The sequence below is a fragment of the Pongo abelii genome, chromosome 1 (genome assembly GCF_028885655.2).
Source record: "Pongo abelii isolate AG06213 chromosome 1, NHGRI_mPonAbe1-v2.0_pri, whole genome shotgun sequence".
NCBI lineage: Eukaryota > Metazoa > Chordata > Mammalia > Primates > Hominidae > Pongo > Pongo abelii.
The window spans coordinates 178,157,248-178,183,855 of NC_071985.2; the positions used below are offsets into that span (position 1 = coordinate 178,157,248).

At 55.3% G+C, this 26,608-nt stretch overlaps 1 protein-coding gene across 1 annotated transcript; it reads right to left on the reverse strand.

The window, feature by feature from the left end:
* Positions 1-819: 819 nt before the first annotated feature.
* Positions 820-26,215, reverse strand: PCSK9 (proprotein convertase subtilisin/kexin type 9). Its single transcript, XM_002810777.5, has 12 exons — positions 25,653-26,215; positions 21,660-21,851; positions 19,111-19,234; positions 13,173-13,306; positions 12,794-12,935; positions 9,423-9,619; positions 8,125-8,308; positions 7,429-7,602; positions 6,991-7,139; positions 6,006-6,183; positions 4,115-4,296; positions 820-2,295 (listed from the first exon to the last, which is right to left on the reverse strand). The coding sequence occupies exons 1-12, from the start codon at positions 26,208-26,210 to the stop codon at positions 2,080-2,082; spliced, it is 2,430 nt and encodes an 809-aa protein (XP_002810823.3). The 5' UTR covers positions 26,211-26,215; the 3' UTR covers positions 820-2,079.
* Between the last annotated feature and the right edge of the window lie 393 nt (positions 26,216-26,608).

A 26,608-nucleotide genomic window follows, 5' to 3' on the forward strand; every position in this document is an offset into this window, starting at 1 on the left:
GGGAGGATTTTTGCCTGAGATTCCTTATGACATGGGCTGTGTAGAGATAGAACTTGCTTAAGACAGCTATATTCACCAGCCTTAGAGTGGAGGGCCTGGAGGTCCCACATTGAATGGGATCATTATGCACTCTGTAACCCAGGCTGTAGTGCAGTGATGTAATTACAGCTCACTGCACTCTCAGCCTCCCAGCTTAAGCAAGCCTCCCACATCAGCCTCCTGAGTAGCCGGGACCACAGGCGTATGCTACCACACCTCGCTAATCTTTTAAATTTTTTTGTAGAGACGGGGTCTCACTGTTGCCCAGGGTCTTGAATTCCTAAACGCAAGCAATCCTCCTGCCCCAGCCTCCCAAAGTACTGAGATTACAGGTGTGAGCCATTGCACCCAACCTGAGACTGTTCTGAATTTTAAATCATGAAAAAAGCCATGGACTTAGCACTGGCTCATTACAGAGGCATCTGGCAGTGTAACTTATTCCATAAATACTTGGGCCAGGCTCTGTGCCAGGTACTGGGGAGAAAAGAATGAAAAGGGCATTGGGAGGTCAGGACAACAGAGCATCTAGAGTGCTGTAGGGCACCTGTCACCAAGGAGGAGGCACTTTGACTGCCAGGGTGGTCGGGAGCTGCAGGAAGACATTCATTTCATTCCTGGGATAGGCACAAGGAGTAAGTTCACATCACCAGTACTTGCCCAATACTTGTACTCAAGATACAAGTACTCATCAAACACTTGGCTTACTCAACTATTCAACAAACTTACCCAGTTCCTAGTATAAGTAAGGCATCACCCTAGGCAGTCAAGTCTATGCAAGAGTTAGGACAAAGTTTGTTTTTATTTTAAAAAGTCACCATATTAATAAAAATGCTACAAAACCCAGAATAAATATCTTCAAATTACAAAAGCAAAACAGGTCTGGAAAAGTTGGCTGTAAAAAGGCAACAGAGAGGACAGACCCAAAAGATAAATGTTGGCTTGCTTGGGTGGGGCTGGTGCTCAAGGAGGGACAGGTGTCCCTCTCCCCCGACCATGCTTTAGAAGCATCTCCACCAGGCCAGTGAATCAGGCCTAGGTGATACGGAAACAGTTCCGTGCCTGCAGGCATCGTTCTGTCATCACTCACTGAGCTTCCTGGTCTGTGTTCCCCTTCCCAGCCTCACTGTTACCCGTAAAAATGGGGAGCCCAGCCGGGTAAAGTAAGAAGAGGCTTGGCTTCAGAGCCAGCCCAATCTGGGTTTCTGGCTCAGTTCCTGCTGTGTGAGCTTGGCAGGCACGCCCCCTCTGGTTCCAGGTTTCTTCTTCTGTGAAGCAGGGGTGCGAATGTGTACCCTGCCGGGTAGTGGAGCGGGTTGGCTGAGACGTTGCGTGCACCACTGCACACTGCCGAGTCAGTCCTAGGTGATGGCTCCCTGCAGGCCACCCTTGGGTGTTGTTAGCACAGCCTGGCATAGAGCAGAGTAAAGGTGGCTCAGGAAACCAAGGCACAGCCTGTGAGCACCAGGGGCGTGCCCGTCTCCAGCCTCTGGCTAGATGCCATCCAGAAAGCTGAGCCTCCATTAATCAGGAAGCCCCAAGGGGCTTCCCCACAGTTAGCTGGAGATGAGGGCCATCAGCACCTTTCACACTCACCCCCCAACGATGTTTGTCCCTGCAGCCCCTACCACCCCCTCCCCTATCCACGGGAAGAATCCTGCCTCCTTGGTGAAGACCCGAGGATTGAATGCCTGGCACGGAACAAGAGCTCAATAAAAGTCATTCTGCCCACAGACATCGGCACGTTAGGAGCAGCTGGCAGCACCCGAGCACAGCTCAACCTGTTTCAATGGTGAAATGCCCCACAGTGAGTGAGGGAGCTTCCTGGCACCTCCACCTGGAGAGGAGGCATCCAGAGTGATTGAGTTCCAGGCAAGGAGCCTGCCCCACTCAAGGGCCAGGCCAACAGCTCCAGAAAGGTGGAAGCATCCCCATCCCCTCGGGCCAGGCCATGGAGGGCTGAGAGAGGGAGAAGTCGGAACCATTTTAAAGCTCAGCCCCAGCCCCTGACCCTCCCCAGACACCCATCCTGGGATGGGGCTGTCACTGGAGCTCCTGGGAGGCCTGCGCCAGGTGCCGCCTCCGGCAGCAGATGGCAACGGCTGCCATGGCCTCTTCGCTGGTGCTGCCTGTGGTGCTGATGTCCCGGCTCCTGACCACACACGTGTTGTCTACGGCGTAGGCCCCCAGGACGTGGGAGGTCCCAGGGAGGGCACTGCAGCCAGTCAGGGTCCAGCCCTCCTCGCAGGCCACGGTCACCTGCCAGAGCCCGAGGAGAAGAAAGCACTTATCTAGCATGGCCCGGGACCCCCACCCACACTTCATTTCTCCCTCCGACATCCCGCTGTGAGGCCAAAGTGCAGACAGCCCTCGCTGGCTCAGAGCCCATTTGGGACACAACCACGTATCTCCCACCCTGCACCTCCCACCCAGGGAGTTCTGCACCATCGCTGACCAAACACGTGAGCTCCTGCTTCATGCCTGGTTTGAGGGGCGTGGGGACAGACAGATGCCTACCATGCCAGTGCCAAACTCATCTTCCCTCTGAAACTGATGGCCTCACAGCCTGCCCCATCCCACTTAATGGCAACTCCATCTGCCCAGGGGCCCGAGCCTTGGTGCCATCCTCCCCCTCTCCCACTCACATCCACCCACCAGGCCTGCAGGCTACCTTCAGACTCCAGCCTGAGCCCCACCCCAATGCCTGGACCCTCCACCGCCTCCCTCCAGTCTCTCTGCTTCTGCCCAAGGTCCTTGTCATCTCTTCTCAGCTCAGCAGCTAGGCCGCAGTGAGAGGTTCAGATCAAGGCCAGACCACGCTCCTCTGAGGCCGGACCCCTGCATGGTGACCCCAGCTCACTGCTGACTGTGGCCCTCGGGTCTCACCTGACTTGGCCCTGTCCCCTCTGAGGCACCCCCCATCTCATAACTATTCCCACGTCTCTGGTTTCCTGGTACTCCCTGCACATCCCCACCCCGGGGCCTTTGCTCTGCCTGGAACATGTTCTCTGCCTCATGGCCCATTTCGTCCACCTTCTCAGCGAGACCTCTCCTGACCTCTCTCCCACCCCATTCCCTTCCTTGCTGTAGTTTTCTCCATCGCATCTTTTCAGTACTCTGTATTACTGGTTTGTTTTCTGTCTTCCCCCACTAAAATAGATGCTCCAGGAGGGAGAACAACATGTCTCTTGGGCCTGTATCCCTCCCCAGTGCCAGGAAGAGCACCTGGAACCTAGCAGCCCTCAGTGCACCCAGGGCAGGTGGATCCAAGACCAAGACTGTCTTTTGCTCTCGAGGAATGTACCATCCAGACCAGAATCAACACAGACTTGCATTTTAAAACTGACTCTGAGTTCATTTAAGAGTGGACTCCTTAGGGCTGCCTTTTAAGGAGCTCCCACTGGCTTTTAAGAAGGAGAGTTACACACCCAGGTTTCTAGAAGGCCCGGCTGTCACATTCCAGGGCTTGGCACATGCCTTGCTAATCTCGGCAGGGCCTTTTCTTGCCTTGCTGGTCATGCTAACAACATTCAGCATGCAGCTCAGGCACCCCCTCTGGGTCATGGCTGAGTGAGCTCTGTGTCCTCAGAGCCCAGTGCTGCTCCTGACCCTGAGAACCTCCCAGCAGGCTTGTTAAATAGATCAGAGAGGCCAGGTGCAGTGGCTCATGCCTATAATCCCAACACTTGGGAAGGCTGAGACCAGAGGATCGCTTAAGCCCAGGAATTTGAGACCAGCCTGGGCAACATAAAAAGACCCCATCTCAGAAAAAAAATAGATCAATCAATAAATGCGTGCATATTGCATTTCTTTATGCCATATTTATGCACATTCTACGCCAAGTGGAGTGGGATACCCAGGTAGCAAACCTTACTGATCTGGACAAAAGCAAAAACAGACCCAGCCACACAGAGACACATACACATGCTGTCCACACAATGGCGGAAGCTGCCCACAGCATCTACCTGGCAAACCGCCACCCTGATGCATGGTATGGTGGTGGCACAGACTGACACAGAAAAGCTGTGCAGGAGAAACACGCAGCACCCCACCCACCCGGCCTCACGGGCCTCTTCACCTGCTCCTGAGGGGCCGGGATTCCATGCTCCTTGACTTTGCATTCCAGACCTGGGGCACGGCAGCAGGAAGCGTGGATGCTGGCCTCCCTGTGGCCCACGCACTGGTTGGGCTGACCTCGTGGCCTCAGCACAGGCGGCTTGTGGGTGCCAAGGTCCTCCACCTCCCAGTGGGAGCTGCAGCCTGGGGCAGACGAAGGCCAGCTCAGATAGTGAAATGCTGGGATGCTCTGTCTCCATTGCCCATCCCCATCAGACCCTCTCTCTTTAAGGTCTGAGGCAAGAGCTAGGAAACCCAGAAACCACTCAAAGAAGAAAAGAGATGCTGGCCTGAGCACCAGGACTCCTGTGTTCTCAACTCTGCAGCTGACCAGCTGTGTGACCTTGGGAGAGCCATTCAACCTCTCTGAGCCTTAGTTTCTCAGGGAAAACACCATCTCTCCACCCAGAGATGGAGACAATGAGGCAGGGGCTGTATGGCCTGAGATGCTCAAACTTCCCCCAGCCCTCCCCATGCAGCCAGCAGGCAGAAGTTCAACGGTAAGCTGGGGTCTGTCTGAACCACTTCAGAATGCCCTCCATGGGCTTAGGAGTCACACACACCCATTGGCTAAGAAACCTAAAATAGTGGTTACTCAGCCACACTGAGGCTCTGTTTACTCATTTGTAAGATGGAAAGAGAAACCACACCTACTCACAGGGACACTGTGAAGATGACACGTGTGAAGCCCCAGCATGGAGCCTGGCATGTGCTCTGAACATGGTAGGGTTGTGGTTACTAGTATTCTCTATGTCCTAGCTGCAAGGGCTCGGGGCAGTCACTCAGCATGTCCAGCCTGCAGTTCCCTTAGCTGCAAAATGGTGCTCTTTGAGGTGTGTTTCATGGAATCAGATTCCATGACTTCAAAGTGACATGTGCCCGTGAGCTCATCGGCTGAGCACTTCCAAAGGGGAGCGTGATTAGAGCATGGCAGACTTCCCTCCAAGCCAGGACCCCTGAACCTGACAGAGCCTCTCCCCTGGACAAGGGCACCAGCCACCTGACTATGCTCATCTTTCCTGAACATCCATCCTACGTGCCAGCCTGCTGTGCCCAGAGCCAGGTTCTCACCCTCACTCTCCTGTTCCCAAACCCTCAGTGGTTCCCCTGGACGTGCTCAGACAAGAATCAACTCTGAGCCTCTTATTCCAGGCTGGAGCCCCACTGTCTTCCCAGACCTCTCATGCTCCATCCAACCAGAACAGCTCAGCCTCGGGGCACCATCCCTTGATGCCCCAAGAGGTCCCCATCTGTGACTTCCTGCTACCTGCCTGGGCATGTTTTCGACACAGGGTAGCCCGTCAATAGTTGCCTATACCAGAGACTGGATTTTACAGCAACGGGTGATGAAAACAATAGTAACGATAGCTAGAATTTATATTGTCCCGGCACTAAGCTAAGTGCTTAGCACCCATCGTTTCCTCATACAGAGATGTTAAGTAATTTGCCCAGGTCACACAGCTATTGAGCGGCAGGGTGAAATTCAAACTGAGGTCTGCCCTCCTTTCAGCCCCAGCCGGGGGCCTCTCTCTGGAGCTGCCTCTCTTGGACTGCACCACCTTAGGCAAAGCATCTGCCATGCTCCAGGCCAGTGCCCTAGATGCTGCCCATCTCCTCGCAACACAATGAGGCAGGTAATACCTTTTTCCCTCTTACGGAGGAGGAAGCTGAGATGAGGAGAGAAGGTCACCTGCCCAGACTCAAAGGGCAGGGAAGTGGCAGAACCAGAGTATGGAATGGCAAGTCAGGTTTGAGTCTCACGGATCACACTCGTGAGGACCAAGCCTCATGGGCAGTGGGTGCATAAGGAGAAAAGGACCCCTCCTCACCCCAGGGCAGGCTCAGCCTCCTACCTGTGAGGACGTGGCCCTGCTGGTGGCAGTGGACACGGGTCCCCATGCCGGTCCCAGCTGGTGGAGCTGTGTGGACGCTGCAGTTGGCCTGGGGTAGCAGGCAGCACCTGGCAATGGCGTAGACACCCTCACCCCCAAAAGCGTTGTGGGCCCGGCAGACCAGCTTGCCCCCTTGGGCCTTAGAGTCAAAGACAGAAATGGGAATCTGCTTTAGAATGGGCTTTGAAAACACAGGAAGGGACTAGACAGGATCAACTCAAGCACCCTCATCAGTGTCCCTGCCAGGGGCCAGCCAGACCCAGCCTTCTGGGGACAAGGAGCTCACTCCTGCCCAAGGTAGACTGTTCTCCCAGTGGGCAGCTCTGAATACTCAAAAGTTCTTCCAAACACAGAGTGGTTTCAAAATGGAGATATAGAGAAATCCAGGAGGCCAAAGAAAGGACCCTGCCAGCTCCACTCCACCCACTCTGCCTCTCACATGAGCATCAACACACCATCTCCCAGGCCAGAAATGCCTGCCCCTCACTCTCCTAGCTGGGCACTGCCCTTCCACCAAAATGCTGCAACCAGATGGCATCTGTGCACTATCCTGTAGCATCAACGTCAATTCCCCTTTTTTGCTGGTTTGAGATTTCTCAGCTCCCAGAACCATGGAGCACCTGAGTGAGAAGGGCCTAGAGATGGCTAAGTCCAGAGTAGCAGATTGCTGACCCTCACGCTGCCCTGCCGCACGCTCACACCTAGATGGGCATTGAAAATCCATCCAGCACTGTCCCGCGGCCTCCAGGAAACCCTTCCCACTGTGGCTGTCTCCAGCAGCCCCAGCCGCGTGAGGTGAGGAGTGCCCCACTCCTGGTCTGGCCAGCCCTGTAAGCTTACAGAAGAGCTGGAGTCTGGAGGATGGAGGGGCTTGCTGGGGGTCCCTGAGGGCCCAGCACTGACGCGCACACACACACACACATACACGAAGGAGGGGTACAGTCACCTCCATGCGCTCGCCCCGCCGCTTCCCACTCCTGGAGAAACTGGAGCAGCTCAGCAGCTCCTCATCCGGGGCGCAGCGGGCGATGGCTGTGGCCATCCGTGTAGGCCCCGAGTGTGCTGACCACACAGTCCTGCAAAACAGCTGCCAACCTGCAAAAAGGGCCTGGGATGAGGAGGGGGTGCTGGGAGTGAGGGGACCTCCACAAAAATCTTTAGTTCATGGTAGGAGAGAGGAGGGCTTAAAGAACATACTCAACTGTCTCTATAAAAACATGTTATGAAAGTATTGCAAAGCCCTTTCAGAGCCCCATTCTCATTTAATCCTATTTAAGGTGGCGTCACCCTCCTTACACAGACAAGGGAGAGGGGAGAGACTGTCAAGGTCACACAGACCTCCCAAGCCCCAGCCTGGACTTGCCCACCCAGCCATCCTGCTTACCTGCCCCATGGGTGCTGGGGGGCAGGGCGGCCACCAGGTTGGGGGTCAGTACCCGCTGGTCCTCAGGGAACCAGACCTCATTGATGACATCTTTGGCAGAGAAGTGGATCAGTCTCTGCCTCAACTCGGCCAGGGTGAGCTCCGGCTCGACAGACAGCATCATGGCTGCAATGCCTGGTGCAGGGGTGAATGGTGAAAGATGGTGATGGCCCGGCCCTCCTGCCCCAGCAGGGGACTCCTGCCAGTGCACACACGCACACACATACACACAAACACACGTGCACACAGACACCAAGCTCTCTTCTCTAAGGTAAGCCGCCTACAGTCCCTTACTCAGTGAGGTAAGACAGCCTCGTCTCACACCTCTAAGCCTTGGTAGTTGCTGTCTTATCGGCCAGGTGAACTCCTGTTCATCCATCAAGCTCCAGATCAAATGTCCCTCCTCCAAGATGCCTTCTCTGACCCTCGGGCTGGGCAGGTGCCTCCTCTGGGCTCCCTCTAATACAGCCCTGACCTCGTGTTCCCTCTGTGCACTCGCCTCCCTCATCAGACTGAGTGTCCTTGAAGGCACCATCAGGCCTACCTCATCTCTGGTCCCCCTGCACAGAGCCTGGCACTGGAGGTCCCAGCACAGACCCTGACTGCCAAAGGGGCTGTTAGCATCACGGTGGCCGAGGCAGTGGGGTGGTGACTTACCAGCCACGTGGGCAGCAGCCTGCGATGTCCCACTCTGTGACACAAAGCAGGTGCTGCAGTCGCTGGAGGCACCAATGATGTCCTCCCCTGGGGCAAAGAGGTCCACACAGCGGCCAAAGTTGGTCCCCAAAGTCCCCAGGGTCACCGGCTGGTCCTGGGCATTGGTGGCCCCAACTGTGATGACCTGGAAAGTTGAGGAGGTGGGTGGCAGAGAAAGGAGCCTAAGAGAGGGGTTGCAGAGGCAGACTCAGGCCTTGCCAGCTGGGCTGGACAACTGCTATACATCTGTTTGGGTCCCATTCAAATGTCCCCTCCTAAGGAAAATCTGACTCCCCAGGCAGAACTCTGGCACCCCTGCCCCACCCTGGTGCTCCCCTCTGTACCTACCATAGCCAGGCGGCATTCGCAATGCCCCTGTGGAGTTTACACCCTAGCGGGGGAGATAGACAGGAAACGATTCGGTCTATCAGGTGGTGCTAAGTGCCACGGGGGGAAACTGAGAGGACAAGGCAGAGATGTGTTGGGCTTTGTTTGCTTGACGCCTTTAAATTCGGCCGCCAGGGAAGCCTCTGATAGGCCAGGGGGGACCTAGGTTACCGCTGTCAGGTACGCATCTGCTGCTCAACCCCCACCCCCAATGCGCGCGCGCACACACACAGACTTGAAGTTCCAGACTTCAAGATTCCTTCCCCTAGATACCCGCAGTGTCCTGACACTGGAGGGGTGGTGGGTCACAGGAGGGACGGTCACTGCCCCCCAGCTCCTCAGGGCCGAGGCTCCGTGTCTGTGTCCCCGCAGCCACACTGCACCGGGCATGTGGCGCACTCTCTGGATGTTCCTCGGGTGAGAAGTCTGAGCCCTCAACTGTTCTCATTCACATTAGCCTTGCTCAAGTGATCAGTCATGGAGCCGCGGAGGTAGCTGGACAATGGGGAGGCCCTAAGAGTATTGGGCAGAGGAAGCAGGGCCTGGGGATGGAGATGGAGGCGGGGCAGGTACCAGGAGACCTTCAGGAGGGAGAGTGGCCAGGAGCGGGTGTGGGGGCGCGGCTACGTGGGCGCGGCTACGTGGGGGCGTGGCGGGGCCGCTGCTGTTCCGACTCGGGATGATGGAGGTTCGAGCCCCTTCCTCCCCAGCCTCCCGCATGGCGGGGGTCTCTGACGACTCCTTCCAAAGCCAGAAGGGTTCGGCCTCCAGGGACGTGCCACAAGAAGCCCATGGGGCCCGCCTGCCTGCCCGCCCGCCCTCCGCCCTTCGCCCCCCGACCCGCGCCTTGGGGCAGCAGCCCCAGCACCTACCTCGGGAGCCGAGGCTGGGGAGTAGAGGCAGGCATCGTCCCGGAAGTTGCCGGCAGCGGTGACCAGCACGACCCCAGCCCTCGCCAGGCGCTGGCAGGCGGCGTTGAGGACGCGGCTGTACCCACCCGCCAGGGGCATCAGCACCACCAGTGGCCCCACAGGCTGGACCAGCTGGCTTTTCCGAATAAACTCCAGGCCTGGGAGGAACAAAGCCAAGGTCACCCCTTGGGGAGACCTGCTCTCCTTTCCCAGCCCCTCCCTTACAGGCACAGAGTGATGGTTAATTTTGGGGATCAACTTTGTGGCCTGATGTTTGGTCAAAAGCCAGTGGAAATGCTGCTGCGAAAATATTTTTTAGATGTGACTAACATTTAATTCAAAAGACGGAGTAAGGCAGGTTACTCTCTATAACTTGGGCAGGCCTCATCTAATCAGTTGAAGGCCTTAAGAGAACAGACTGAGGCCTCCCAGGGAAGAAGGAATTCTGCCCCAGGACTGCCTTAAGACTCAGTGCTGCAATATCAAATTCTGCAGGAATTGCCAGCCTGCCTGGCCTGCCCTGCGAATTTCAGACTTGCCAGCCCGCACGGTCACATGAGCCAATTCCTTGAAACTCTTAATATATACATCCTACTGGTTCTGCTTCTCTGCAGAACCTTGACCAATACAAACTGGAAGATATTAGCAATTACACCAGCAATCAAACTAGCCAACCCCGGGCCCTTCTGTGTGCCTGGCTCTGTCTAAGCGTCTGAATATACGAACTCAGGGGATCCTCACAATAACCTTATTATCCCTTTCCAGGAAACAGAGGCTCCAAGAGGATAAGCCTCAGAGGGATGAGAAGGGCACACTTCCCCACCCAACTTCCCCCTGCCACTCTCTGAGGCCTGGCTCAGATGCCCCTCCACCGTGGCCACAAGTGTTGGACCCACACAAACTTGAATGGAGTCTTGGCTGCCCACTCACCAGCTGTGTGGCCCCACCCTCTGAGAAACAGGGACAGCTGCTCCCAGGATTGTCTGAAGAATTAAAAGACTCCATGCCTAGGACCCCCCCCATACCATAACTCCCCACCTTTGAGGGTGTGGTTCCCTCTGGCCTCAGTGGCACTCCACTCCCCCATTTTGGTGCAGATCATGGTCTACCTCATGCTACTGTCACCAGTGACAGCTCTTTTTTTTTTTTTTTTTTTTTGAGACGGAGTCTCGCTCTGTCACCCAGGCTGGAGCACACTGGCGCGATCTCGGCTCACTACAAGCTCCGCCTGCCAGGTTCACACCATTCTCCTGCCTCAGCCTCCTGAGTAGCTGGGACTACAGGCGCCTGCCACCACGCCCGGCTAATTTTTTGTAGTTTTAGTAGAGACGGGGCTTCACTGTGGTAGCAAGGATGGTCTCGATTTCCTGACCTCGTGATCCGCCCACCTCACCCTCCCAAAGTGCTAAGATTACAGGCGTGAGCCACCGCACCCAGCCACCGGTAACAGTTCTAACCCTTTGCCAACCTGTGAGCTCTGGCCCAGTGGCCTGGAGACTGGAGGCCTAACTCAGCCTCCAGTCTGAGTTAGGTGTGGGAGCCTTCTGGATTCTGGCGTCTAAGATGTCTCCAGGAGCTGTGGCCAAGGATGGAGCTGGAATCTCACAGCCGTGCTCCTCCTAGGAGACAGCTGGTGAGGCCCCTCACACCACAGAGGGAGGGAGTGGAGTGGCACTGAGTGTGGAGGTGAAGAACAACAGCCACATTTACAGCTGCTAGTTATTTACTTATTTATTTTTGAGATGGAGTCTCGCTCTATCACTCAGGCTGGATTGCAGTGGCACGATCTCAGCTCACTGCAACCTCCACCTCCTGGGTTCAAGCGATTCTCCTGCCTTGGCCTCCCAAGTAGCTGGGATTATAGGCACCCACCACCACGCCTGGCTAATTTTTGTATTTTTAGTAGAGACGGGGTTTCACCATGTTGGCCAGGCTGGTCTCGAACTCCTGACCTCAGGTGATCTGCCCACCTCGGCCTCCCAAAGTGCTGGGATTACAGGCATGAGCCACCATGCCCAGCCTACAGCTGCTAGTTATTAAGCACCTGCTGTGTGCTTATCTCTGTGCTCAGACTCGACACACAATCCCCTGCTTACAGAGGAGGAAATGGCAGTGGCAAGGAAGGCAATAGTGACTGTTGAGCCCCTGCCCCGTGCCAGGTCATGCAATAAGGGCTTCCCATACACTGACTGGGACCCCAGAGCAGGGACTTCTCCGGGAAGTCCTCCAGAGGCCAGAGCACCAGGCCTGGGGAAGGCCTTTCTGGGAAAGAACAGCCTCCCCTCCACACACTGACCTTCAGGAACTGACCTGACTGAACCGAGGTCAGTCAATAAGGGGGTGGGACAGGCACAAGGGGTCACCTGATGGGGCAGAAGGTTATTGATTCTTGCCTTTAAAACTGAACATCAAAACCTGTACTCTGTAGGAAAGTCTCAGGGCAGAACTCGTGGAGCACAGGGCAGACTCCTGGGCCTTCTCAGCCTTTGAAACAGGCTAGTGGGCTGCCTGTGCCAGCACCAGAGCCAGTGTTTGACCCTGGGGGCTGGGGCCTGTAATGGAAGTCAAGCTGCCGCCCAGAGCTGACAGTTTTCCCAGCAAGTTCCCCAGCTTGAGCTGTGTGACCCTGGGCAGTCACCTCCCCTCTCTGGACTGGTTTCGTCAACTGTTCAGCAGCTACGGCAAGGCCAGCCCCAGGGCATGCTGTACAGAGGCCTTGCTCAATGTCCGGCCACAGGAGGAAGTCAGTAAGGGACAGCACCCTCCCTCTTCTCTGTCCACAGGCCCCTGGAGTCCTAGTTCTCAACTGGACTTCACAGGGGGGCCGCTGGGTGGATTAAATGTAGTCACAGTCTAGAAAAAGTCCTCTGCCAGTTCCTCCACCACATCTGCCTGGCCAGTGTGACCTGCAGAGCCCAGTCATGCAAGTGAGTGAGTCCCCTGGTCTCAGAAGTATGCAAGCAGAAGATAGAAAAAGCTTGCTTAGATCACCTCGAGTCCCTCCACATTGAAGATAACATCACAAAAGACATAAAGACGTCACCGGATTTGAAAAGGGGAGCAGTGTGGAATTGTGGAAAGGTCATTGACCCAGGGTCAAGGCTGAAGTCCCTGGGCTACCTGCATGACCCTCTTGGGGCCTGGGTTTCTTCATCTGCACTCGTGGCCACTGGGGACCCTGCCAGCCTTGGCACTCTGGTTCTCTGGCTCTGCGGCAGAGGCTGCCACAGCATTCTTGGTTAGGAGACATTAGCTCTCCCTGGGCCCAGCCCAAGCCACCTCCCAGGCCAGGTCCAGATGGAGAGAGACCAGCTTCTGGGGCCATCACTCACCTATGAGGGTGCCGCTAACCGTGCCCTTCCCTTGGCAGTTGAGCACACGCAGGCTGCGCATGCTGGCACCCTTGGCCACGCCGGCATCCCGGCCGCTGACCACCCCTGCCAGGTGGGTGCCATGACTGTCACACTTGCTGGCCTGCTCGACGAACACAAGAACCACATGAAAAAGACCCCCGCTCCACCCTATAACAAATCAGCAGGTGGCTGGATGGATGAACGCCCTTCCCACAACTGATGACAGGGAGGGGACAGTGACAGCTGGGGGGGTGCAACCCAGGAGTACAGCTGCAACGCTCTTGGGTGGCAGTCCCCACCCACCTCCAGGATGGGGATACGGGCAGAGGCAGCCCTCCCATCAGAGGGCCTTGCTTACCTGTCTGTGGAAGCGGGTCCCGTCCTCCTCGGGCACATTCTCGAAGTCGGTGACCATGACTCTGCCCTCGATTTCCCGGTGGTCGCTCTGTATGCTGGTGTCTAGGAGATACACCTCCACCAGGCTGCCTCCATCTTTCCAAGGCGACATTTGTGGGAGAGGAGGGAATGAGCATAAAGTCAACCTTATAGTTAACACCCAGAAACTGTGGAGCACATCCCAGGCACTGGTGAAAGCACCTTAAATATATTCATTCATTTAACCTCCAAAAAATCCTCACACGCTACATCCTATTCTATAATGTATTTCATAGACAAGGAAAGTGGAGGCCTAGAGAGGGCAGGTAACTGTCCAAGGCCATCAGCTGGCAATGCTACTGCCAAGAAGGACCCAAGTCATCCTGCTCCTTCATATGAATATCAATATCCAACAATAATATGAATGTTCAAAAAATAATATCAAAGTGTAAAATAAAGCCCCTATTATAGCCTTTCACAGCTCACCGAGTCTGCAAGAAAGACAAGATTTAAAGACTCAAAGGAGAATAACGATGTCTGGCCACCTGCACTGGCCGGCTCATTTTAGAGACAGGAAGCTGCAGCTTGGACAGGATGTGTGTCTGGGCCGCCTGGCTCCAGGTCCAAGTGTTCTCCACTCCACAAGGTACCAGAAGGGCTCACGGGGGCTGCTTCTGCCTCACACGAGTCACAGCCTCAGAGAAAACAGTCACCGAGAGCCTACCCTATACTTTGTCATCCTTAACTGGATGAGTTTGGATTCTCCAAGAAGCAGGCACTGGGGTAAAAGCTGCAAGAGACTCACTGGGGGAGTCGCCCGTGCAGGACAAAGGTTGGGGTGTAGGAGAAAGTAGCGAGAGCTCACAGATGCAAGGCAGGTCCAGCCCGCTGGATGGAGAAGGGAGAGAGGAAGAAGGGAAGCAAGGAAGGAGGCACCTCCGCTCCAGCGCAGGTCTCAGAAACTCTCAGCCAGGCCAAAGGAAGACTTCAGGCAGGTTGCTGCTAGCAGAGTCCTGTGCCAGCAGAAATGGCCTGGCCCTAGAACCCCTGCAGCCAGGAGAAGCAGGGCCTCAGTGGAATCAGAGGGCAGCCCTCTGGGCTGTCAGTCAAACTGCTCCTGCCCCAGGGTCTCCTGAGTCTTCTGAAGTGCCATCTGAACAGCACCTCTGTGGCCCCTGCAGTGATCCTCCAAATATGCTGCAGAGTAGAGATTCTCATGTCAGGACAGGTGAGCAAGTGTGGGAGGCTCAGGGCGTGTACCCACTTCTTATGGCTTCGGTAACAAATTCCCAGACTCAGCAGCAAAGGCTCCGGGGAGAACCCTGCTTCACGTCTTCTGGCTTCTGGTGGCTGCTGGTGCTCCCTGGCTTGTGGCCACATTTCTCCAATCTCCGCCTCTGTCTCCACATGGCCCCTCCTGTGTGTGTCAAATCTACCTCTGCCTTTCTGTCATAAAGACACATCACGGGACTTACAGCCCACCGCATAATCCAGATGATGCCATCTTGAGATGTTTAATTACATCTACAAAGACCTTTTCTCCAAATAAGGTCTGGCTCACAGGCTCTGTCTGGGTGTGTGTATCTGTGGGGGCCACTATTTAGCCCCCTACAGAGCAATTCAGTGGCTGCTCTGAGATCCCACATTAATTTCAGGCAAGGTCGGCCCCCAATCCCGCATCTTCCCACCCACCCACTATGCTAGCAGGGCTGGGCACAGTCCGAACTATGAGTCCCCAGCCTGCACACCCACTGTCCACCCTGCCCTATGGCCTCCATTCTCAGCAGGAAGCTCCACTGATCAGTCCCGTGGGCACTTCGGTTTCTTCTGTAGCATGCTGGGCAGGTCCTCAGCAGTCTGCCTCTCCTCCCAGGCTGCGGGATGAGGCGGAGTCCTTGCTCTCTGAGTGTGTTAGGAGCTATCACTCATCAGTAGGCATCTACCATGTGCCCGGTGCTACACTGGGAAGAGTGGCTGAGAGCGCTGTGAGCTCTGACCTGAAGACATCTGGAGACCAAAGGGTGCTGGCCATCCTAGAGGAACTACTAGATATTGAGTTGGGCTATGGAATGTCGAAGGGGCAGACACAAGACAAGGCCAGCAAGGTGGGCAGAGGCCAGATGGTGACAGGCCCATAAGCCATGCTCAGTCTACTCCTAGCAGAGGCCCTGGGCTGGCTGCAGGGGATACAGGTGCTGAGGAAGCAGCCCAAGGTTCTCCCTCAGAGCTTCCAGGCTGACGGGACAACTGGATACATTGGCAGACAGCCCAGGGGATACAGGCTCATCTAGAAGACAGCACAGAGGCTGCTTCCCTCCCTGGACATAAGCCACACAACGCACATCAAGCAGAAGGCCTGCTGGGCAGGCTTCCAGTCCATGTTCCTTGTCGTGTGTGAGGAGGGAACTGAGGCTGCAGCTGAGTTAGCCCAGGTGAGAGTCCTATCTGGTCCCACCCGTGCTTGGGACCACCATCTATCTGCTCCAGGAGCTGTACCTGGGGTCCACTGCAAGATGATGTGACCACTGTGGGGTCACATCCCTGGGCCTGGGGTGTGGCCCCAGCGGCAGGTGGAAGCTCAGGGAGGCAGCCCCACACCTTCTAAGTGCAGGCGGTTCCTGCCTGCTCACACCAGCCCACTGTCCTGCTGGGACAGGGTCAGGAGGCTGCAAGCATGGCCAGCAGAGGGCAGGTGGGCCTGGCAAAGGGGCAGCTCTTGGTAAGACACTGCCAGGAGAGAGTCTGTAAGCCTGGAATGCCCACCAGGGCCCACAGCCCCACCACGGCCTCCACAGCTGGAGCGAAACACAAGCCAAAGCCCCCGCGGGAACATCCTTGGGCTTCCTTCCAGTGAGAGGCTGGAAAGGGGCCCAGCTCAGATGAGACACAGGGCCCTTCCTAGGCCTCCCTCTATCTTCCAAACCCCCGGGTGAGGCAGTGGCTGCTAGTTCCCTGTGACAGTGTGGTAAGGTGGCCTCAAGAAGAGCCACCAGTCTCAGGGGCAAAGAGGCCTTGGAGTGGCCTCTTCCAGCCTCTGGGAAGCTCTGTGGCCTCTGGCAGGTGAGAGCCCAGTCCTGCTTGCATACCTCCAGAGCAAGGAGCTCATTCCCTCTCACCAGGCAGCCCTGCCATGCGCCTGAGAAGCTCAGACTGTGGCCAAGTTCTTCCTTTCACATCTGCCCTGGAGGCCACCCAGGCCCTGCTGGTCTCACCAGCCTCGGTCCCTTCTGCACAGGCCACACTCCCTCCTGCCTCACAGCTTCAGTCCATGTTCATTCCTCTGCTTGGACACCATCCCCTTTGCCTGGTTAATAATGCCCCCGTGGGTTTTGGCCAGAACAGCGCTTCCTCCAGGAAGCCTTTCCTGATCCTTCTGCCGGATACACAGGCTCGCAGCTGCCTGCACTCCTTCAGAGCTCTCAGCCTATCCAGAACTAATCTGTGTCGAGTAGCATTTGTTTAAGGAATGGATTAATCTTCTGGATACACTGTTGGGGGAAGAGACCACGTCCATTTCATTCACATTTGTATCCCCAGCACCTAATATGGTGCCTGGCGCACAGTGGGTGCTCAAAACGTTATTGTTGAATGGTAAGAAAAGAAAAATGCAGGGCTAAAATCACAGCACCTCACTCAATACCTGACAGAGAAATGCATGCTACAGCAATAACTCATTTAACCCTCCAAACAGCCCCCCAGAGTGAGGGTTATCATTACCTCCCTTTTGCAGAGGAACCGAGGATCAGAGAGGGGTGAGTGATGTATGCAAGGTTACACAGTTAAGAGCGCAGGGTCTGGGTTTGAGGGCAGCAGCCAGCTCCAGGGCCCATGCTTGTGGCCTCCCCATGAATGAAGAGGCTGCTGCTGGACCCAGCCAGCCTGCCCCACGCCAGCCCAACAGCTCCAGGAGGACTTCCTCCAGCCAAGCCCTTGATGTGACTCCAGAAGGGGTTCCACACCCCTGCCTGCCATTCCTGCCACTTCCCACAGACACTCGGGGGAAGTGGGGAGGGGGGCAATCCATGGGCATCCTATGGGGAGGAAAGGGCCCCACGTCTGCTTCTAGCCCAAGGGAGAGGAGGGAAAGGTGGCTGCCAAAGAGATACACTCACATCCTAACCCCCACAACCTGTGGCTGTGACCTTATGTGGAAAAAGGGTCCTTGCAGATGTGGTTAAGGTTCCCCCACATGAGATCATCCTGGAGGATCCAGTGGGCCCTAAATCCAACGTCAAGTGTCCTTATGAGACAATGAAGAGGAGAGAGACACAGAGAAGGCTGTGTGAAGACAGAGGCTGGGATTGGTGTGCTGCTGCTATTGGGACACGGAAGAGAAAAGAGAAGCTTCTCCCTGGAGCCCCCCGGGAGAATGTGGTCCTGCCGACACTGATTCAGGCTTCTGGCCTCCAGGACTGCAGAGAATCAACTTGTTCCAACCGAGGGGGTGGTATTTTGTCACAGCAGTGCTGGGAAGCTAACTTAGGGGGCAAGATCTTCTCAGTCTTCTGCCTGGACTGGGGTCTCTGTGATCCTCTGCCACTGTCCCTCTCAGTCTCTGATATTAGCCTGTTCCGGGAGGTCCCTGAGGCACTGATGTGGAGTACAGGGGGCTCCAGGGCTCCACTGAAGAGGTCTCGCCTGGTTGGAAAGGAACAGGCTCTTCCTACAGAGGAGCTGTCCTCTCCCTGGCCACAGGCTGCCCAGGCCAGGTCAGCACACATGACCGACCAGGTCCCTCACTTCTGCTGCTGCCACCCTTGCCAGAGGATGTCCCCTACACAAACCCTATCTCCACAGCCAGCCCACCAGCTCTGATCTGTTGCAATGGCAGCAACTCAGACATATGCAAGGTCACACAGTTTGGGCATATGCAAAGTCACACAGTAGCCCCCCAACTTTTCACTTCCAAAAGCATCTGCACATCCTTCAACTCATTGGAGTCTCACAGCAACCTGTGAGAAGGACAGGGACAGGGTTGTGTGCCCATTTTACAGACAAGAATGACAAGGCTCATAGAAGAAAGTGGCTTCCCAAGATCCCACGAGAACCGGTAATGGGTGAAAGCTGAGTTCACCCCAAGCTCTGCGTCCTGGCACCATGTTGCATGGACCCACCACATTTCATCATCTGCACTGAGCTCCAGACCTCACACCATGGGCACCTCAAACTTAACACAGTCCAACTAGAACCCTTCATTCTCTCCTCAGAGAGCCTTCCCCGACATCTAGAGTCTTCCCCACTGAAGGAAGACATCTAGAGTCTTGCCCGACTGAATTGCCACCTGCAAGGCCCTGCTAGAATGCAGACCGTTTTCCATGGCCGCTCCTCATAACTCCCTCCCATAGCCAGGCCACACCAGGCAGAGGGAACAGTGGAAAGAAAGGCCTAGAGGGAAGACACAAAGTGGCCCAGGCAGGGAGAAAGGCCTAGAGGGAAGACACAAAGTGGCCCAGGCAGGAAGCCAAACGGAGCTGGAGGCAGGTGGAGCAGCAAAACAGGAAGGTAGGCAGGGGCATCCCAGACAGGGTTGTGTCTATCCCATTAAGGGGTCTGGTCCAGTCTGCAGGGCACTGGGAGTTATAGAGGCCTGGGGGCCCTAGGTAGAGTCACCATCAGATGAACCCTCCTTCCAAGGTAAGTGCAGCCTGCTGGGCCATTCCAAATGGAGAGAAAAGGAAAACAAGAGAAAAGGAGGAAAAGAGGATCATTTAAGGCGAGACTTTTGCATTTGTGGGGCAACGGGAAGGCAGGCAGTGGGGGCTGCAGGGGATGGGGATGGGACAGAAAAAAAGGGGTCAGTGGAAGTGCTGAGTCCCAAAGCCCCCTGAGAAGTGGAAACCACCAGCATGGAGGCAAGGCCAGGGCAGAGCAAATGGATTCAGCTCAGATGGGGAGGGGCAGGGCACAGATGCGGGTCTTACCAGGGGGCTGGTATTCATCCGCCCGGTACCGTGGAGGGGTAATCCGCTCCAGGTTCCACGGGATGCTCTGGGCAAAGACAGAGGAGTCCTCCTCGATGTAGTCGACATGGGGCAACTTCAAGGCCTGCAGAAGCCAGAGAGGCCGGGGGACTGTGCTTAAGCCATTTGGACAGCAGCAAATACAGCCACAGCCTGGCCTCACCTGATCAAACCTGTCCCCACATCCCAGCCCAGCAGCCTCCCACCTTGTCCCTGCTAGTGCCCCAGAGGACAGACTAGGAGCCTGAGTTTTCTCACTCCTTGATCAGGCTGGGAGCCCAGCACTCCTGTATCCCTGCAACATGGCCTGGCACAGAGGATTCCTTTTAGGAAGGATTCTGAACTTGACATCTTGTCTGGGAGCCAGGCTGTGCCAAGGCTCTGGGCAGGATGGACACGGAGTGAAGCTCAGGCCCTGGACTCCATGCCTAAATCATGACATAACAGCACTGGCAATTCAGTTTGTCCCCTAGTCTATTCTCCAGCCTTCTCCAGCCTGCTCAGTGCAAACTGCAGCACCAGCTCCCTTGCAAAGCTTCCAGTTGGGCTCAGCCAATGGGAGGCACCAGCAGGAGTTAGAAGGACAAGAGTGCATCTGCAGCTGGGCGCGGTGGCTCACACCTGTAATCCCAGCACTTTGGGAGGCCGAGGTGGGGGATCACCTGAGGTCGAGAGTTCAAGACCAGCCTGGCCAACATGGTGAAACCCCATCTCTATTAAAGATACAAAAATTAGCCAGGCATGGTGGCACACACCTGTAGTCCCAGCTACTTGGGAGGCTGAGGCAGGAGAATCGCTTGAACCCGGGAGGCAGAGGTTGCAGTGAGCTGATATGGCACCACTGCACTCCAGTCTGGGCAACAGAGTCTCAAAAAAAAAAAAAAATGTGTGCATCTGCCCCACTCCCTCCCTACCTCCTGACTCCCTGCGCATGGCAGCGGTGAACCCTCGGGTGATTCCTCACAGGCAGCCTCTCCTCCATGCCACCAGCTCCACCTGGGCAGAGGGAAAACTCTTCCCTCTCCTTACCCTTCAGACCTAAGTGGTAACAGCCTCCTGCCACAACTAGTCCCTGGATGCCTTCGTATCCCCAGAGGCTTCTTGACCTGCCTCCACTTCAGCGAGTTTCCATACCTAGTATCTGCTGAACGCTTCACGACCTCATTTAGTCCTTAAATGAATGTTCCAATTATAATAACTGGTTTACAGATAGGGGAACGAGGCTCAGAGAGGTGAAGGGATTTGCTCAGGGTTAGACAACCAATAAGGGGCTGGGCAGGACTCAAACCCAGGCTGGTATGATGCCCAGTTTGAAGCCCAGCTCTCGATGGCAAATGCCCGCAGCCTTCTGCTTGCCTTCTGCTTGGCCTACTCTCCTCTGAGCAGCTGCCCTGGCCTGTGGGGCTCGTGCCTGTCATCTGGTGCTATACGGGTACCTTCTTCCTCTCTCCCCAGTGCTGAGCACATTGTCCCATAGTCAACTGTACTGGCAGTCACTGGTCAGTCTCTCCTCCTGAACTGTAAGCTTGAGGGAAAGGCCTGAGCTGTGTCATCTTCGCCTCTGCAGCACACAGTAAGCACTTGGTAAACGTGTGTTGAGCAGACTGATGGAAGGCATTGACTTGTCAGTCTCCTCTACTTAGACTACGGGTTCCCAAGGCAGGGACCCTGTCATGGTGCCACAGGCCTTGGTATGAGGTAGCTGTTCAGCCACGGTATGCTGAGCTGATTAACCCGTGGGGCAGCAGTGCAGTGCAGCTAGGAGACCCAGGTCCAGACCCTGACCCTACCCATTACACGCTGTGTGACCTTGGGCAAGACTGTGGGCCTCACTGTCTGCAGGAGGCGAGAAGCACCACCTGCCATGTGGAGAATCAATGTGAAAACGACACACGCTCTCATCAAGTTAGAGGCCAGGAAATGAGGTGGGCTAGAAGGTGGGGCAGAAGCACAAACAAGAACTTTTTTTTAAGATTTGAAGCACTAGGACCAGGGTGAGGAGAATACCCAGTCCCCTTTCTGCCCCTCCACCAAAGATGTGACATCCAGGAGGCAGGAGGGCCACCCTGTCCTAAAGAAGGGACTTCACTCTGGATAGCAACAGCTTCAAAGGAATTTTGGACCCTAGAGTCATGCTTTTTTATAAAATGACTCAGGCTCCACTGAACATCCCAGGGCCTTGTCCCTACAGGTTTCCATAGGCAGCAGATGCATTGGCACAGGAATGGCTGGCAGGCAGACCAATGGGTTTGATCCAGGCTCTACCCCTAGCTGTCCGTGTGGTCCCCTCTGAGCTTCGGTCTCCTCATCTTTCAAATGAAGATGGACATACCACTGGGGCATGGCCAGGCTTAAAGGGAATTCTATACAGAAAGCCAGTAGTTACTGTGCTTGGTACCCAAGCTGTCCCCTTCTGATTTTCAGCAATGGGCCTACTAAGCACAGTCTCCAGTGTATATGCAGTGGCCCAGCCCTATCAGGAAGTGCCATTCCCAAAAAGGGTGGCTCACCAGCTCCAGCAGGTCGCCACTCATCTTCACCAGGAAGCCAGGAAGAAGGTCATGGAAGACATGCAGGATCTTGGTGAGGTATCCCCGGCGGGCAGCTTGGGCCTGCAGGCGGCGGGCAGTGCGCTCTGACTGCGAGCGGTGGGTCTCCTCCTTCAGCACCACCACGTAGGTGCCGGGCAGCCTCCACGGATCCTGGCCCCGTGCGAGGAGGAACGTGATGACATGGAAGAAACCCAGCAAACCCTAGGTGTACTTTATCTCACCCCTGCTTACAAATTAGAATTACAACAAAAGAGACACAACAGAGTATAGTGGATGATAAAGAAGTTACCAAATTCGGACCAAAAAGCAAATTAAAAAACTCATATAGGCCAACTATTATTATTCACATAGTTATATAACACTTTCAAATGTGCCATTCAGGCAAAAATGGGAACTATGGGCCACACTCAACAACAGTTTTTCCTCTGTACCTGCACCCAGCTCTCTACAGGCCTGGTCGCCCCTGGTGGCCCTGCCCAAAGGCCACCCCCTCCCCCATGCCCCAATCAGAATAAATTGAGGGAAAAAATCATGGGCTTTGGAGCCAGGAAACCGTGGACCTGAATTCCAGCTCCAATATTTACTGGTTGTGCAGCTATGAGCAAGTCACTCAACCTCTCTGAGCCTCAGATACCTCTGCTGGATTGTGGAGACCACAGTACCTATGACATAGGGCTGCTGGGAAGGTCAAGAGTGACAGTTATATAAATCTCCCATCCAGATGCTCTACAAATGCAGGCAGAAGGGATGACTAAGTGAGCAAAGGCAACACTTCTTAAAGAGAGAGAAGAGTCAAGGCCACTGTCTTAGTCCTTTTGTGTTGCTATATAAAGGAATACCTGAAGGTGAGTAATTTACAAGGAAAAGGGATTTATTCAGCTCATGGTTCTGCAAGCTCTCCAGGAAGCATGGCACCAGCATCTGCTTCTGGTGAGGGCCTTAAGCTGCTTCCACTGATGGCAGAAGGTGAAGGGGAGCCTACATGTGCAGAGATCAATCACGTGGCAAGAGAAGAAGCAAGAGAGAAGAGAGGGAGGTGCCAAGCTCTTTTTAATAATCAGCCTTCAAGGGAAATCATAGAGGGAGAACTTACTCATTATCACAAGGATAGCACCAAGCCTTTCATGGGGGTTCCTCTCCCGTTACCCAAACACCTCCCATTAGGCCCCACTTCCAACACTGGGGATCAAATTTCCACATGAGATTTGGAGGGGACAGACAAATTATAGCAGCCGCTATCTGCAGGTGATTTGTTTGGTTTTAGCTCTTGTCTGCTCCAACTGCTCTCAGGCAGACATACCTGCTCAAGAACCTTCACTGGCTCCCCACAGCCTCATGGATCAAGTCCAAACTCCATGCTCCTCCTTGGCCCCTACCTCAACCTACCTTTGCAGCCCCATCACCCATATCTCTGTATATATGCATCTTGGACTCCAGTCAGAGTAGAACAGGGTCCAACCCCTTTACCCAAAGCCTTAGGGCCAAATCAGTTTTGAACCTCAGAACTTGTTTGGATTTTAGAAAGGCAGTAATGGGCAATCAGAGTCTGCCTGGAGGAATCTGGAGCTGCATACTGTAATCTATGCAGCAAAATATATGAATATGCATATTCACACAACTAGATTAAAAATAATCTCATGTCAGTTCACGTCAGGTGCTACCATCAAATAAAATCACAAAAAAACTTTTGGTTTTCATAACATTTTACATTTCAGACGGTGGATAAAGAACTGTGGAGGCCAGGCGCGGTGGCTCACACCTGTAATTCCAGAACTTTGGGAGGCTGAGGCGGGCGGATCACCTCCTCGGATCCACTGAGGAGGTCAGGAGTTCGAGACTAGCCTGGCCAACATGGTGAAACCCCGTCTCTACTAAAAATACAAAAATTAGCCGGGCATGGTGGCAGGCACCTGTCATCCCAGCTTCTTGGGAGGCTGAAGCAGGAGAACCACTTGAACCTGGGAGGCAGATGTTGCAGTGAGCAGTGAGCTGAGACTGCACCATTGCACTCCAGCCTGGGCAACAAGAGCAAAACTCCATCTCAAAAAAAAAAGAAAAAAACTGTGGACATGTGCTTCTTATCCTGCACCTCTGGTTTTCCCAGCTCTGTATCTTTGTTCATGGTACCTCCTAATCCTAGAATAAAATTCTCCTGACACCATCATCGCTGAACTCCTACTAATGCTTCCAAGACCCATCTAAAAATGCCTTCCGCTAAATAAAAATCGAATGAATTGGGAGAGTACTCTGTGCAGTGGAGTGTCATTTCTGGAAACCCGGTTCAGATGCACCTGGGGTGACCTCCTGTCTCTGGGCCTCAGTTTCTCATGACTAAAAGAAAAGGATTGGTCTAAAAATTCTTTTCTGCTTGCCAAAAAATATTTTCATTCTAAATTCGATTCCCACAAAATAACCATTGAATGAATGAATAAATGAACTTGAGGAGGCTCCTGTTCCAAACTTCCACCAGAGAAGAAACATCCTCAAGGGCTTGGTTCAGGTGGTCATACAGCTTCTGCTTACTCACCTCTCGGGATAGGGTACTCACTATTTCCAGAACAGTTGTTTTGGAAAGGGGTAACTTGAAATGCCCTTTCTTATCCTGGCCACAACCCCACAACATCCCTCTAGAAAGTCAAAGGCTCAGGGAACAAGGAAGAGGGCTATACTGAGCTGAGTAAGGACCTGCCATCTTGCCACCCAGCACACTCAGAAAGAAGGGTGGGCAGGCAGCTGTGGGTGGCAGAATTTTCCCCTCTGCCCCAGGAGCTGTGGTTTGGAGCAAAGACAATGTCACCAACAGGTCACACTGCAGACAGGGACAAAACTGCAGGTGATCCCCCCCCCACCCCCGGGCTTGCATCGTAAGTTCACTCATGGTCAACAGAACTTTCCCTTCATCTCCCCATCTGCTGCCACTGAGCCTTAGGGACGATTGTCAGCTCCCTTTTAAAGATTAGGCAATGGAGGCTCAAGGATAAGTGACTTGTCAGGCACCACAGCTAGTGAGAGGAAGCCAGGATTCAACCCCAGATCTGACTCCAAGCTGGGGGACACAGAACCTCAGCCCAGTCCTGGGCTGGTAATACTTAGAAAAAACTAGTGGTCCCGCCCCGGGAAGAAGCTTTCCACAGCCTGAGGGCCAGATGCTGGCAGAGTTGTTGAGCAAACTCGCCCTGCACACGGTCGGCAGACAGCCAGGTGGGCTGAGGCGCCGGGCTCAGCTCCGGGGTCCCAGTACCAGGCGCACCACCTCCGGCTCCAGAGCACCAAGGGCCCTTCCCTGCCTGAGTCCTAAGGACACCAATGGGCCTCGAGAATACCTCCGCCCCTTCTCCCCTGCCCCTTCAGCTGATTCTTTTCTTCAGCTGAAACTGATGGAATACTAGAGCATGAGTTCTGTGTCGTAAAGAAATTGCCTCGCGCTCCCAGCATCTGCAGTCCTTCCCACCCCGCCCTTGTCTTCTCTCCAGGCCCTCCACCCTACGCTGCCCATATTTCCCAAACCAAATCGGAACCCACTATAATGCAAGCCCGCTTTCTCTGTGCCTGGTGCAGTTCCCAGTGCGTTCCAGGCATTCACTCCTTCACCCACCTGTGCCGCGGCAAGGCGGAAACTGTGAAATCTGGGCAGATCCTGGTAGTGCTCTGCTCGCCCTCCCTCGGTCTCCGGGTCTCCCAACCCCGCGAAACTTCCCACTGAATAGCGCAGCCGCACGCCCCAGCAAGTCCCCAAAGAACCGGCCGTCCTCGCTCTCCACCGCGCTCCCCGCTACCCGTCCTCCCTCGCCGCCTTGCCTGCAGTCCCCAAGATCGTGCCAAGCGAAGAGCCCTCGGCGACCTGCACTCCACTTCCTCTCCTACATGGGGGGAAACTGAGGCCCGAGAGGAAACAGCACCGCACCGTCCCGGCTGCGGGTTCGCCCCGGCCTCCCACCCCTACGCCCGCACCTTGGCGCAGCGGTGGAAGGTGGCTGTGGCTCCGTGCTCGGGTGCTTCGGCCAGGCCGTCCTCCTCGGAACGCAAGGCTAGCACCAGCTCCTCGTAGTCGCCGTCCTCGTCCTCCTGCGCACGGGCGCCCGCGGGACCCAAGAGCAGCAGCAGCAGTAGTGGCAGCGGCCACCAGGACCGCCTGGAGCTGACGGTGCCCATGAGGGCCAGGGGAGAGGTTGCTGTCCTGGCGAGGAGACCTAGAGGCCGTGCACGGTCCACGCCGGCGGCGCCTTGAGCTTTGCGGTGGGGAGGACTGTGCAGGAGCTGAAGTTCAGGAGCAGGGCGCCTGAAGGGGCGCGCGGAATCCTGGCCGGGAGCTGGGAGCCGCTGCTGCAACGACGCGTCCCGGCCCGCCCGAGCCAGTCTCACTACCTGGCTCACTCCTCCAGGCTCGGACCCTGAACTGAACGGCGGCGCACGCCTGCAACCATGAGCGCCTCGACGTCGCTGCGGAAACCTTCTAGGGTGTGGGTGCTTGACCCCTGGGGCGCGCAGATCACGCCACCAGAGCCCCATCGGACGATCCTATCTGATTAAACATTAACGGAACCCCCGGACTGGAGGATCAGGTTTCGGCCTCGCCCTCCCCAAACAGCGTCGGATTACGCGCCGAGGGAAGAAAAAACTCCCAAATCCTAACTGGGCTGGAAGGCGGGCCGGCGCTCTAGGGGCACCTCCTCTCCCGCCTCTCACCCTGTGTGGGATGCCAGACTCCGAGTTCTGCCGGCCCCACCTTTTCAGTGTTTCCTGGGTCCACTTTGTCACCTGCTGACCAGTGAGACTTCTGAATCAATCCTACTGTGGACTCCTGATTGCCCACCGAATTCTTTCCACCTGCCTTAACCTGGCAGCCTTCTAAACTTAGCCTGGACCCCCTCCGGCCTCTGCCCTTTATGCACCCTGCACACTGACCT

What these genes read in the sequence shown, in the direction of transcription:
- PCSK9 (XM_002810777.5), bottom strand. Translation starts at nt 26,210, where the DNA reads ATGGGGCTCTGGTGGCGTGATCTGCGCGCCCCAGGGGTCAAGCACCCA. An exon ending in CCCCAGCACCCATGGGGCAG is followed by an intron (nt 7,140 to 7,428) that starts GTAAGCAGGATG and finishes CCCTTTTTGCAG; the next exon opens with GTTGGCAGCTGTTTTGCAGG. An exon ending in TCCCGGCCCCTCAGGAGCAG is followed by an intron (nt 2,296 to 4,114) that starts GTGAAGAGGCCC and finishes GGGCTCTGGCAG; the next exon opens with GTGACCGTGGCCTGCGAGGA.